The sequence below is a fragment of the Taeniopygia guttata genome, chromosome 6 (genome assembly GCF_048771995.1).
Source record: "Taeniopygia guttata chromosome 6, bTaeGut7.mat, whole genome shotgun sequence".
NCBI lineage: Eukaryota > Metazoa > Chordata > Aves > Passeriformes > Estrildidae > Taeniopygia > Taeniopygia guttata.
The window spans coordinates 36,738,239-36,751,270 of NC_133031.1; the positions used below are offsets into that span (position 1 = coordinate 36,738,239).

General features: G+C 41.8%; 1 protein-coding gene across 4 annotated transcripts in view; it reads left to right on the plus strand.

Annotated features, from left to right (window-relative positions):
- The window catches only part of INPP5A (inositol polyphosphate-5-phosphatase A), a 177,810-nt gene extending 166,683 nt beyond the window's left edge, over positions 1–11,127 (plus strand). The window contains exons 13-16 of one of the 4 annotated variants that reach the window (XM_072931387.1): positions 3,877–3,988; positions 8,140–8,208; positions 9,366–9,402; positions 9,552–9,734. In XM_072931387.1, coding sequence (XP_072787488.1) covers positions 3,877–3,988; positions 8,140–8,208; positions 9,366–9,402; positions 9,552–9,601 — 268 coding nt within the window. In that variant the 3' untranslated portion in view covers positions 9,602–9,734. Of the gene's footprint in view, positions 1–3,876; positions 3,989–8,139; positions 8,209–9,365; positions 9,454–9,551 lie in introns of all 4 variants that reach the window. The other 3 variants (XM_072931388.1, XM_072931385.1, XM_072931386.1) reach the window with 3 other exon arrangements.
- Positions 11,128–13,032: the final 1,905 nt, after the last annotated feature.

Sequence of the window (13,032 nt, forward strand, 5' to 3'; positions counted from 1 at the left end):
TTACATGAGCACTCCCTCCCTATTCATTCTCAAGATCACTGTTTTCTGTGTATTACACAAGGTAGATTGTGATTGAATCAGAATGCTAATGAAAGGAAAAAATAAGACATTCTTTCCTGTTTAATTATTGGGATAGGGAAAGCTGGTTTTCTCTTTTTCTATGCCACAGTCATTGTCCTGGTAGTCAAGACTAATGATAGACGCACAGAAGAATGGCACAGTACTTCCCCACCAGGAGATTGGTACTGGAATTTCAAACTTTTGATTATTTTGTATTGAGTCCTTGACTTTCTTTTTATCAGACCTGCAGGGTTTTTTATCAAATCTGTAATTATTTCTGCAATTCACAAATCAGAAAACCTGTTGACTAGAATTACTAAGTAAGTTCTGAATTAAGAACTGGGAGTTCCTTACTTGCGTGGAGTGAATGTGTTAAAAGAGGCTGGAGATCAGCAAAACAAATCTCACTTATTGCCCTTGATCATAGACATTCTTATTCCTAATGTCTTTTGGAAGATGGGTATTACAAGAATAGTTCTGCTTTTTGCATGCACCCAAGCTGAAGTTTACAGAAATTTTTAAGAGATTATTTATGCCTAAAGGCGAAGAAGCAGTCAAGAAGTGGGGTTGAGAGGAAGGAAAAGAGAAGAGAAATCATGAAGCCATCTTAGAAAGAATGAAAAGTGAACAGTCAAGTAGGAGCGTGTATCAGCGCACTCGTGTCCTGGGTCCCTGCTGCAGCAAGTGGAAGTATTTTCCAGTTTCCTGAGTGAGTCCCACCATGGGGTGGTATTTTCCAGTTTCCTGAGTCCCACCATGGGTCGGTGCTCTCAGGCAGTGGCTGTGTGGAGCAGGCAGGCAGGACAGCGTTGCGTTTTCATCCCCCAGTGTGGGGCACCCAGGGGCTGAGTCTGAAACAATTGCTACCTCAGCGGCCGCTTCTGAGGCTTTGGGTGTCTTCCCTAAGTCTTTGATTCTACAACATCCTTCTGTTTTGGCTGCATCAGGGCCATCATCCTTCCTAAAACACCTGTGCATCTGTCAGCTCCTCCTTCCATGGCTACTCTTGACTGGGTTTAAATCTGATCAGCTGGGGAGAAGACATCCAACGGATGTAACATTATATAAGACACCAGAGTATTCTTGGGGACATGACCCTTAAAAACACACGAAACAAGCAAAAGCTTCAGAATTCACATGCAGATGATTCTGGAAGCAGTCCCACTACATTCATGCCACTGTTCACTTAGCTATGGAACAGGATGATAGAGACAATTTCTGAGGCGTATGGTATACTAACTTTGAAAATTCTGTTCTGGAATAGTATACCTTCAGCATCATGTTTCATAAAATCTTCTTCAGTGACAGTTATATTCCAGAAACCTCTAATACAATTTCTATTTGCTAAAATCTATTTAAGATCAGTGGCATATATTAAACTAAAATAGCCCTACAACCCAGAAAGTCACAAAAAAAAAGGATTCATCATGGGAATTTTGAGTCATCCTTAGGTATGGCCACTATTTGAGCCCATCTGCAAAAGAACTTTGCCTATTCCAAAGTGTTTGTGACCCCTCTAGAGCATGAACGAGGAGAGCTAATAGGTCTCCCAGTTTTGGGGGCATGCATCTTGTTGGGATTTTTTATTATGTTAGTGTCAGGATTTCACTGCAATTAGGACTTCTACACGCCAGAGGGGATGAAGGGAGGGAGCTTTATTCATTGGAGTGCAGTGAGACAGAGCACTCCATGCTTCTTGCTTCCTTCAAAGGCTTCTTTCTTATAAAAAGAAGAGTTTGCCTCACTTTATAATATTAAATTATTACCTACAGGCCATTTTGTCGGGACAATTTTGCCACATTTTTTTTCATCTCTGTCCCAGCCATTAGAAATCTGATTTGTCAAAGGTACTTGTAAACTTACAGTAACTTTTGACTGGGTCATCAGTGCTAAGGACCTTGAAAAATAGGCAGAAGTTTTCATCCTGTGAAAACATTAAGATAAATAAAGCAAATTGATAAATACCATTTAATAGAATATAGGCTCTAGGATTTAATGCTCTAACGCATAGCAGTAACAGATCATTCCAAGTATGGAACATCATATTTCAAAAGCCATACAGTTAATGCTGTAAAAGGAAGGATTATATGAAATGTGATTGATTCTTATACCTTTATGCCATAAAAAGTAGCTTCAGTTTTGTGGGGTTCTGGAATAAGTAGACTAAGAGGTTATGAGAAAAAGTCAACCCTTAAGTTGCAGACAGAGAGCTTCTACTACCAATATAGTATTACATCATCAAAATATTTCACAGACACTCAGAAATAAGCTGTATGTCAGTGAAGCAGCAAATTGAATTCTCATAATATGTTTTGAAAATGAGTCTTGTTAGGTTTGATGAGGTGGAAAACGTACTGAGATCACTGGTTTGTTCCAATACATTCAGTACACTTTTCTTGGATGTTTGCCATGGCTAATCTTTTTAATGGCAGTGTAGCTTGTAAACCCATTTGGTAGAGAGCTGTATGTCTCCGTTTCAGAGTATCACGCCAAGCAGGCTGGTAAATAAGTTTCTCTTCAAGCATGCAAACTCTTTTTTTACAATACCAGAAATTTTATTTTAAGATACATATCAGAAAAAACTTTGTATTTCCTTTATAAATTCAGTGAGGAGCAGAATAAAATGCAAATGTCATTTTAAATACACTCACACATACATATGTAGATGTTTGGGGGTTTTAAGAGTTTTATCAAGGGCAGACTTCACTTAATTCAAGCCCAGTATTCAAGAAGTTGAGCCTGTCACAAACCCTCTGGATTTCTCCAAAACCCCTTCTTAGCTACTCCCACATGCCATTTTGGAAATGGTCTAAGAAAACAGTGGGCTTTACAGTGTGGTGAGCCATCATCGAATGCAAAGTTCTGTCACAGTAAACTGATGAAAGGATCTGGATGAGACATGAAAAATTCTGGCCTCAGCTTATTGAGGTTGAGTCAGAGGCTGCCCTTCAGATGATCTCAGCCCATGGGCTCACACGGGCATGTTACCTCTAGTTATATTCTGTAGATTCAAATAAACACTTTCTATTGCCCTTTAAAGCTAAGTTAGAATGCACTGGAGATGTCATAGCATGTTTATGACGGCCCCAGAGTGTAACTGCCATTTAATCTGATTCTATTTAAAAAGTCTTTACAAAATAATATACTTTTCCTTAACACAACTTCATAGATATGGGATCTTATGTAGTCAGCATAATTTTCTTTAAACCACGTTCCTGATTCCTTGGTTCTGAAGAAATCTCCGGCAAAGCCTGCTGCATGTCCTATCTTCCTTTCTGTCACCCTTAAAGAATCCATACAGGAGAGGTTTGTCTACAGCTGCAGTGGTCCCAGCACTCTGAACTCTGTTTTCAGTTAAATTATTCATGGATAACTCTCCTTGAGAGAATCCTGTGAAGAAATCACATATGATGAACTTTTTTTCTCCTAGGTTTCGTTTTTCAACTTCTGCATGTACATTTTCCATAGTCTCTTGTCTAATTTCAAGTTGTTGTTGAACTGATTTTTGTACTTCCACACAGATAAACTGTTTGCTATCTTTAAACACTCTCACATGCAAAAGCACAAGGTAGGAGGTGAGAGTTTTGAAACTGTGTGTGTCTTAACGTCTTAGCCATTCAGTAGAGTCATAGATATGAGAAGAGACGTAGAAAAAGAGCACATGACAAGGAAAGAGGGAGGAGGGGGGAAAAAAAAGTGTCTGGAAGAGTTGCTTTTTAACAGTGACATTTTGTAAGTGGTATGGCCCTTTGAGCCAGAGGTTTCAGTCTGCTTTGCCAAGAGTCATTGATGGTTGTGGATGGGATTTGTTTGCAGTTATCCCTACAGTGAGGACTCTAGCCAGGGAAGGCAGTACATGAACACGAGATGTCCAGCCTGGTGCGACAGAATCCTGATGTCCCATTCAGCCAAGGAGCTCATTCTGAAAGTAAGTACGGACCTGCAGCCCCCCAATGCCTCCACACTGCATTTATCTGCACCGAAGGCAGGTATGGCCGGAAGACTCTGCCCTTGAATTTGCCAAGCTAGAGACAGCACACCATGGTAGTAAATGGAGGGGTGTGCCTCCAGTGCTTTGCACCTATGAAGGGGATTTGTCCCCATAAACCTGCTGACAGTGACTAAAATATGAGCTTTCACAAGCACTTGTTTTGGTATCTGAGCTGCCAGTGATGACTGACTGTCTCCTGTCCTGTGCCTCTTCTGTGCAGGGATGCACAGCACTGAGAGACTGACTGCTTGCTTTAAAGAGAATAACAGAAAATTAAAAAGCCTCTATAAAAACCCTACAAAAAGTCCCCATTAGTCCCCCAACCCAGTCCACCCTACAGTGACATAAGCAGCAACACTGCCCCTACCAAGGATTCAGCAGGGATACAGACAGGAGCAGGTACAAGTGACTAGTGGCTGAGGAGTCACACAATTGAGAGAAAAGCCTGTACAGCAACAGCTGGAGGTACCTCAGTTACCAGAGTGGTGGATTTCCCTAGGTACTCCCAAGAATATGTCAGATCCTGCATAGGCCAGATCTATTCCTGTCCCCTGAATGAGGATAGTCTCCAGCAGGTAGGCTCCTAACTTTGGTATACCAACTAGGTGCCTAAATTTAGACATTCCATTAGAACTTTAGCAAGAAGCTTGTGCAACATTTTTAGAACATACAATTCCTCTTGGGATTTAATGTTTATAGAGAGGGTTAGGGTTAGATGGTGATGTTCTATCCAAGGTTAAATTATCTAAATATGGTTCAGGAGCCTTCCGTTCTTCTTTCCTGTCGTTTGCTCTCTCCTCCTTATTCCACTCTGCCCTCCATCTTTTCCTGGGAGCACTGGGCCGGGTCAGCTGGTTACCTGTTCCAGTTCCCAGTGCCTCTGTCCCTGTGTGCGTGCTGCTGGCACCTAGACCCCTGTCCTGCTGAGGCTGGTGGCTGGCCAGAGCAGATCAGGGAATGTGATGGGAGATCTCTCCCACTTCTCCCTGTTCTGAGCTAGCCAGCTGGTGGGCGGCTGTATGAATGGGTGTGCTGCAGTGAGGTTGTCTTGGCTGGCCAGACTGTATGACTCTAACAGACCTACTGAACCCAAAATTGCCAAAAGTCATGTGTCTGTCTGTGTGCTCCAGTATAATTAATGCAGTTTAGTGGGAGTGAATTACAGAAAATAATCTTCTAAGTAAATCAATGTTCTATAGCTCCTTGGCTTTTTTTTTTTCAGTTTAAATTAATTGCACCCTTGAAACTTGCTCTCTTGAAGTTTATAACCTTCTTTTTCTCTCTCATAGGGGTTATTTATCTCATGATTAGACTGTTTGCTTTGCAGTATATAACTCACAGAAAGGCTGGGAATGTGTTTTCCACAGCTACTCGAATTTCAAGTCAATGCACTTCCTCACACATTCTAATGTGTAAAAAGTGTCTACATGACATCATAAAATTTCACCCAAAATTTTAGACAGTGCAGTATTCAGTAAAAAAAATGTGAAGCCTAAGGGCAATATAGGCTTTATAGTCAAATAGTAATGTCAAAATAAGTGTTATTTGTTTTTCTTACACAAAAATATCATGTGAAAAAGTGAGACTTTACCCAAAATGTTACCAACTTGGTGCTTGGTGACCATGAAATTCCTAAAGAACAAAGGATTAAAACCATGAAAAGACTGGCCAATGAGGGAAGATTTTTTTTTTTAAGCTATGAATAAAGAGATAGATGTGTACACAAAAGCTTGAAGAGTGTAAACAGTACAGAGGGAAAGGAATTCTTTCTGATTATCTAGAGGGCTATAACTTGGATATAATGGGAGAAAATTAAACAAGGGAAAACAAAGTTAGAGCGCTGAAGAAGTTTGTAACTGTGAGATCAGTTACAATTTCCAGTCTCCGTGTAACAGGAACCCCATCAGCTGGATCCTTCAAAGCTCACCTTTAAAAGTGCACATAACTCTGTCTCTGGAGCTTTGCATGTGCAAATTGGGGTCAGGCAGTTTGGGACATCTCCAGAAGCTCGTATGCAAAGTGACGGGTGCTGCTGAGGCCAGGCTGGGCTTTAACCGAGTGAGTCTGTCCCAGCACAGGAGTTAGTTTATCCAGCCCAAAGCCAAACCGGCATTCTGGCCCATAGAACCTAATGAAAACAGTCATTAGAAAAGAATGCCTAACTGATTGAGGAAAGGGCAAAATGACCCTACGTGTTTGTGGCGCTTCGCAAGAAGCAGTGTTGCCCTTGACTGAGAATTTACTCCACTGCGGAGACCTGTATTTTAAAGCTTTAAAAGGAACTCTGAAGGAAGTAAAGCAAATTTTAATTAACTGATTACACTGTAACAAATCCTTAAAAGAAAAATGTATATGAACTTTTAAAGAATTTTTTCAGTTGTAATTATCTATTGAATGTTCTTATTCAGGTAATTATTTTGCTGTATTAATTTTTCTTACAGGCAATTAAAGTGTTTCTTTTTCTGCTTAGGCAATTCTTTATTTTATTTCAAACAAAAACTGTAGTAAATCTGCATTTAAATCACAGGTAAAGAAAGGATAGGGTGCACAAATTGCCACTGTACAGTGTGTTCAGCTACACAGTAGGCATTACAGATTGTACTGACATGGGGCTGTAAACAGCTTTCATGCAACATCATCTATCATGCCATGGTCGGTTACCTCACCATCATGTTATTTTATGCTTCCTGAGCCCTAAACCACCAAAGGTTGCCCACTGCTCGGGAGCTGCGCTGATGCCTGATCACATGAAGTAATGAATGCTCAGCCAAGTGTATATTGTTTCTGCTTGTGCACTGCTGTAATTTGTTTATCTGTCTAAAGATTATGCAGTTGAAAATCCACAATTTTATGCTGCCTTTGTAAATTATCAAGTCGCTTTTGATGAATGTATCCCCACTTCCGATGCTGGTGGCATTATGATCTTGAAATATTGGAAAGTGCTCATGCATACAATGCAGAAGGTTATGTTTTTATATTTTTGGCAGACAACCGTGCTGTAAAGTAAATCTGACCTTAAGCTTCCTTACTGCATTAAAGATAATTCAGTTTTAACTTTATAGTCCTAAATGCTACTGTTTATATAAAGTTATTGCTCAGTCAAACTTGACTGATTACATATGAGAAAGTCTTGGCTGTTTCCTACAAAATAAATTAGTATCGCCAACTAGTTTAAAGCAATCTAGAATTGCATTAGAGACTGGAAAGTGTGCAGATTACAGATTTAATTAGCTTATAGAAATTGTTTAGCACAATAAGAAATCATTTTGTATGGCAATGTACTTGCATTTATTCCTGAAGTACAGTGCTAGAGAATTAAAATAGCTCCCCCAAATCACGTTTATTGCAAACGGCAGAAAGACGAGTACATTTTATTATTCATTAAGATAAAAATGCTAAAGAAGTCAGTGTATAAGGTTAAAGTTCAACATGGAACAAAATGAAAGCAATTCATAATGGAGACCAGAGGAATGTCATCCGTCATTTGCTGCTTTTCTTAAAATCACTGAATGCTTTTTTTCAGATGAAGAAATTTATCTCAGAGAAATGGTTAAAGATTATACTCATAACCTGAAAATAATCATTCATCTCTCTGAACATTTAAAATCCCCTGTATGATGAAATCAAATGCTGTTATAAGGCAACATGGATTGCATTTAATTCAGAGAACATTTATCTCACGTAATTCAATAAAAATTGTGTTGTTCTTAAAAAAGGACTGGCCAAATGTGCTTGCTGCATTTTGAAGCAGAAGCCTGGAATGCAACTACAAGTCACTCATTTCACTTAGTGCAGCGTTAGCCACGAATATTTCCCAAGGTCCCATCAGCAGGGAGCAGGCAGAGAGATCTCAGGGGGTTTTTTGTGCAGGCAAACTGCACAAATTACTGCAAGCAGTACTGGGCATAAAAGTAAATTTTACACATTCTTCCTCTAGAGAAGACAAGTGAAGATGTGTTAATATCACCTCATTCAGAAACTGGTTTCACCTATTTGCACAATATTTCCGATGTTCCTTTTTGTGTGTGTAATCTGAAGAATTCTTGGACTGACTAGTGTTTTGTTGTTTTCTGTTTTTTTTAAACTAGTCAGAAAATGATGAGAAGATAGTAATTTATGACCACATTGGGCCAAATGTCTGCATGGGGGATCACAAGGTAATTAAATTAAACATTTTAGTATTTTATCTTTTATTATTATTATTATTAGGAAGGAGAACATATGCACTAGGTTCTAGTAATTGTAATTCAGCTATATCTTTGCCCAATTTTTAAGTAATACCTTGAAAATGTTTCAAAGTCAAATTCAGCTGCAGCCAGTCTGTCTATCAGAATGCTTGCTTGTATGAAATCAAAGAACAGGACAGGTGCTAGAAAGAAAGCAGGGTACGATGCAAGCGAAGAGGAGCAGCCCTCTGTGCACTTAAAACTCTTCTAGCAGAACACAAGTGATTTCATTGGGTTATCAACTATGCTTTCAAAGCATAGCTTCAACTAGGTTGATGCATAGGTGCTTATTAGTAAAAGAACATATTGGCAGTTCCATGTTCAAACAACAAGTGATAAAAAGAATATAGAAAAAGGATAATGACTTATAAATAAATAAATACCAGTTGTTTAAAGTAATAAAGTACCTGAATTCTATGGTCTTCTTTGTTGAAGATACCAGATGGAAACCTAAGTTAGAAATGCAATAAAACATACAAAAAGTACTTGCTTTCTTTGAAAAAAGCCAATTGAGGAGTCGGAGGTAACCTCTGAAAGCCTATCTAAAAACAACACTGAGGCTTTTGAATTCAGAGAGGGATAGTGGGTAATTGTATGTGTGGGTGCATGTGTACATGCAAATCTGAACTCACAAATGCATACCCCTATTTAATTCCATGGTCAGAGAATTGTTTTCTAAGGAAAAATGCACTTAGGGCATTTGGTCTAGAATCATCCAAGGTTTTAAAATAGAGCAACTAGCTCTGGATCATTCAGTTCAGAAACAGCAATTTTTGTTTCCTTCATCACCAAGGTGGTGCAGCACTGTTACGAAAGGGAGATGTGTATGGTACCTCTTCCCGCAGAAATCTGTGGATAATTTTCCCTTAGGTTTCAGTGGGAGCAGAAATCTGTGAGGAGATTATGTTATTCCCTTGTGCATTTTGTAATTAGAGTAATTCAAAAACTTGTTGCAACATGTTGTTTCCAGTCATAGAAAAATTTTTTTGTTGTATTTACTACTGACTGTAAATAAAAAGAAAAAAAAAAAAAAACAAAACACATATGTTTCAAACATGTAACTTCTATTTTTCCCTAACTTGCTGCAGCCTGTGTTCCTGTCCTTTCGAATAGCTGCTGGGGCAGGTAAACCTATTGCAAATGTGCACAAGTGTTGTGTCGTGCAGTGATGTGGTGGTAAATATCATCTTTTTTCTTTACGTTTCTATTACATTTTCTACATCATTTCCCCTGTGTTTATCTTTCTTTTTAAAAAAATGCCAATTCTGCAACAGGAAAAAGATGCCTACGAAGTGAGAAGATTTTCCGTGAAACCACACTGTAGCCAGGAGGGAAGGCAGCACACTGAAATCTGTAATCCTAACAGCTGTATTGATAAATCCAGTCCTGAGTGCCACATTTTTAGACTGCTGATCGTACACTATGCTTCAGCATCTGGACTCTGTTCAAGAGACGCCTCACATACCTCACTGTCTTGTATGTTCATGCGACATCAAGTAGAAATGTGGAATTATTTTTTATATATATGTCACAGTTCTGTTGCCAAAACTCTAAATAGACAGCAGAGATGTTATGTATTCTAGATTTCACAACTTTCAACTTTTAATAAGTGTTTGTCAATGTGGAAAAGCTATTTCAGCATATTATAAAGTTTTAAAGGTATCATACCCATTATATATCTTTACCACTTTGGGATTTTGTACATTGGATTGTATAGATAGAGATATTGGTGGTTTTAAATGGTATTTTCTTTTTTGACCAAGGCTTATGGTTTGTGTTTTAGTTTTAGTATTTTTGTTTTCATTTTTAATTTTTTTTCTCATTTTATTTACTATACTGCCATGTTACATGGTTTTTGAATCACACAGCAGCTGCTTTCTATACATACATATATATGTGTGTGTATATATATGTATGTATGTGTATATATACACAGATATATAAATAATTTATAAACCTGACCAAAACTTATGCTAAATATACTTTCCAATATGAATGCTTGAGAGTGCCATATCAGCAGTAAGTATTGGAGTCTTAGCAGGTTTAGTTAAGTGTACATCAACAACCAACATTTATATAATAAATAATATATAGCAGTGCCATCCTGGATACAGATATATAGCATTCTATATAGCACATAAATTAGCAGTTTCACTTTGTTACTCCTATAATCTCTTCTTTCTATGTAATATTAAGGATTGAATGTGAAGTTCTTAGCTAGGTTTGGGTGTAACTTTCCAGAATTTTGTAAACTGTTTTTGTCTGTCTTTTGTTACTGTTTTATGGTGCCATATTCTATATTGAAACAATAACAACAAGGGAGAAGAAAATCATAGTCTGCTTCAAGTAGCAACTGTATTGGACACAGACTGTATTTATACAGTATTAAAAAAAAAAAAAATCAACCCAACTGTAAATTTTCCTGGTTAGTAGCTCAGTGCAGCCTACAATATAGTCTTGTTACAGACATTTTCCTCCCACCACTAAATACAACATTAAAAGGTGATTAGGGAGTCTGTTGATGAAACACAGATGTATGTTTTATTGATTTAATTTAGAACACTACAGAGTTCATGGACTGCGTGATGGCATTAGATTGATGCTTGATTTTGGTATAAATCACTACCATTGGAAATTATTTTATGTCTGCTTGCAGAGTTTTCTCAACAGTACAGCCCAGTTTATAGCAAGTATTGTTGCCCAAAGGTTGTCTGCAGCTCTGTATTGTTACTGTGCCACGTTGCATTATAACCACACAGTAATTCTATTTAAGCGAACTCAACTCATAACTCTGAAGGCCTTTAGAAATGAGTACTCTGGTTCTCAAGCAATAAAACTAATCATGGTGAACATGGCTGTGTCTGCCCCTTTAATTTGGTGATTACAGGGAAATTATTAAATTGTCATATTTCTCATTGAGATACCTTTGAATCTGCCAAGCAATGAGGGTATTTTTCACATGAAAACTTCTACGATAGGATGCAAGTTCTGGTGTTAATCAAAACACAGTACAAACTGAGTAAAAGGCACTAAAGAGCTGGTATGGGAGCACTGATCTGAGGAAGGTGATGCAGCTTAACGAGCTGTTCACAAGTCCCCAGCAGGTCAGTAAATGTGCCACCATAAACTCCTTCGTGATTATCCCAAGTTTCAGAAGAAACCTCTCCAGCCTTTTCCAGCAGGCCCCGAGTACAGGTGAACTCGCTGTAGCCTCCAGCCGCGGTCGTCCGGGGCCCGAACCTCCCCGGGGGTACAGGGTGCCCCGGTGACCTGCCGGAGTGAGCTGCTGAGAATGCTACGAATTGAACGCTCAGAAATTTATGAAACGCAGCTTTTGCACTTTAACAGCCCCGGAGGCGAATCCGGGGGCGCGGGGTGAGCCGAGCCGGGCCGATGCCAGCGGACACGATGCCGCAGGAGCGGTGGGCTCTGGCCCAGGATGGGGACGGGTCCTGTCAGCTCCCCCTCCGCCCGGGGCCGTGGCTCCGGGCTGTCAGTCCTGCGGTCCCTCGGAGCCCCCTTCTCCCGTAACGCCCCTCGGAGCTCATTTCTTTTAAGAACTTTAGGAAGAGGCAGGCGAGAATGACGAGCCTCGAGCGCAGGTGCCTTTTATCCAGCCACTTCCCCTCAGGAGCCCGAACACCGATCCGGTCTCGGCGTGCTCACAACCGGGCGAAGACTAGGCCCTAAACTCGCTTTATTCCCTTTGTGACCGCGGCAGTGAGTAGGGACTTGCGGGACCCCCGCCCTCCCCGGGACGCGGAGCTGCCCCGGCAGGAGCGAAGGGAGTCAGTCACGGTGAGCGGGGACACCGGGAGCCGAGGGGGGCCCAACGGGGAGAGGTCCGGGCCCTGCCCGCAGCGGGCCCGTGTCGTGCCGCGCTGGGTGACGGCGCCGTGCGGTGCTCGGCACGGAGACAGGGCGAGCAGGGGAGGCCCGGGCGCGGGGAACCAGGACGTGCCAGCTCGGCCCAGCGCTGCAGAAGGTGGCTGCAGAACGGGGGGCCCGCGGGGCTGGGTCCCACACCGGACGCTGGCTGCTGGGCAGGGCAGTGGGAGCGCCCGCGGTGTAGCCACTCTCTGCCTTTGCTCGGGCTGCGAAGCCATAGCTGAGACACAGGGAAAAGAGACGCTCTCGTTCCTTAAAAAAAAAATAAAAGCAGCAAAAAAAAGCATCTTAACAACGCGGGCGGCTCACACCCACACGGACTCGCGTGTGCTGAGGGGGAAATGCGGAGTCTCGGCCAGCTGGGAGCGCTTTGGCGGCCGCAGAACCGCGCGGAGCCCGGTTCGGGCACGGCTGCGGGCGCATGTGTGGGGCCGAAGCACAGCCCGGAAGCCCGGCAGGAAAGCACGGGAGGGTGGTGGAGCCGCCGCGGATCTTAACAGCTTCGTCCCCGAGTTTTTGCAGCGGCCAGTACGCAGGCAGCGCAATGGGCTGTCTCCCGGCCCCTATTTCTCCTCTCCGGAGCGGACCCTGTCACCCGCCCGAAGCCGACGAGAAGCTGCATGGGCAGTTCGGGCTGCACGTCCAGCCGCGGGTCTCTCTCCCCTCCGGGGCTCATGGGCAGTCCCGCAACCCGGCAGTGACCACGGCCCCCCGCCGTGCCACTGGGCCGGGGCTCCCCCGGCTCAGCCCGCCCGACCCCGGACGCAGCAGCTCCACTTCCCTTGCGAAGCAGTATGGGGCACCCTGCAGAAGCTCTGGTGTCCACGGCCCCTGGCACAGAAATGCGGGAAGAAATTCACTAAAGGA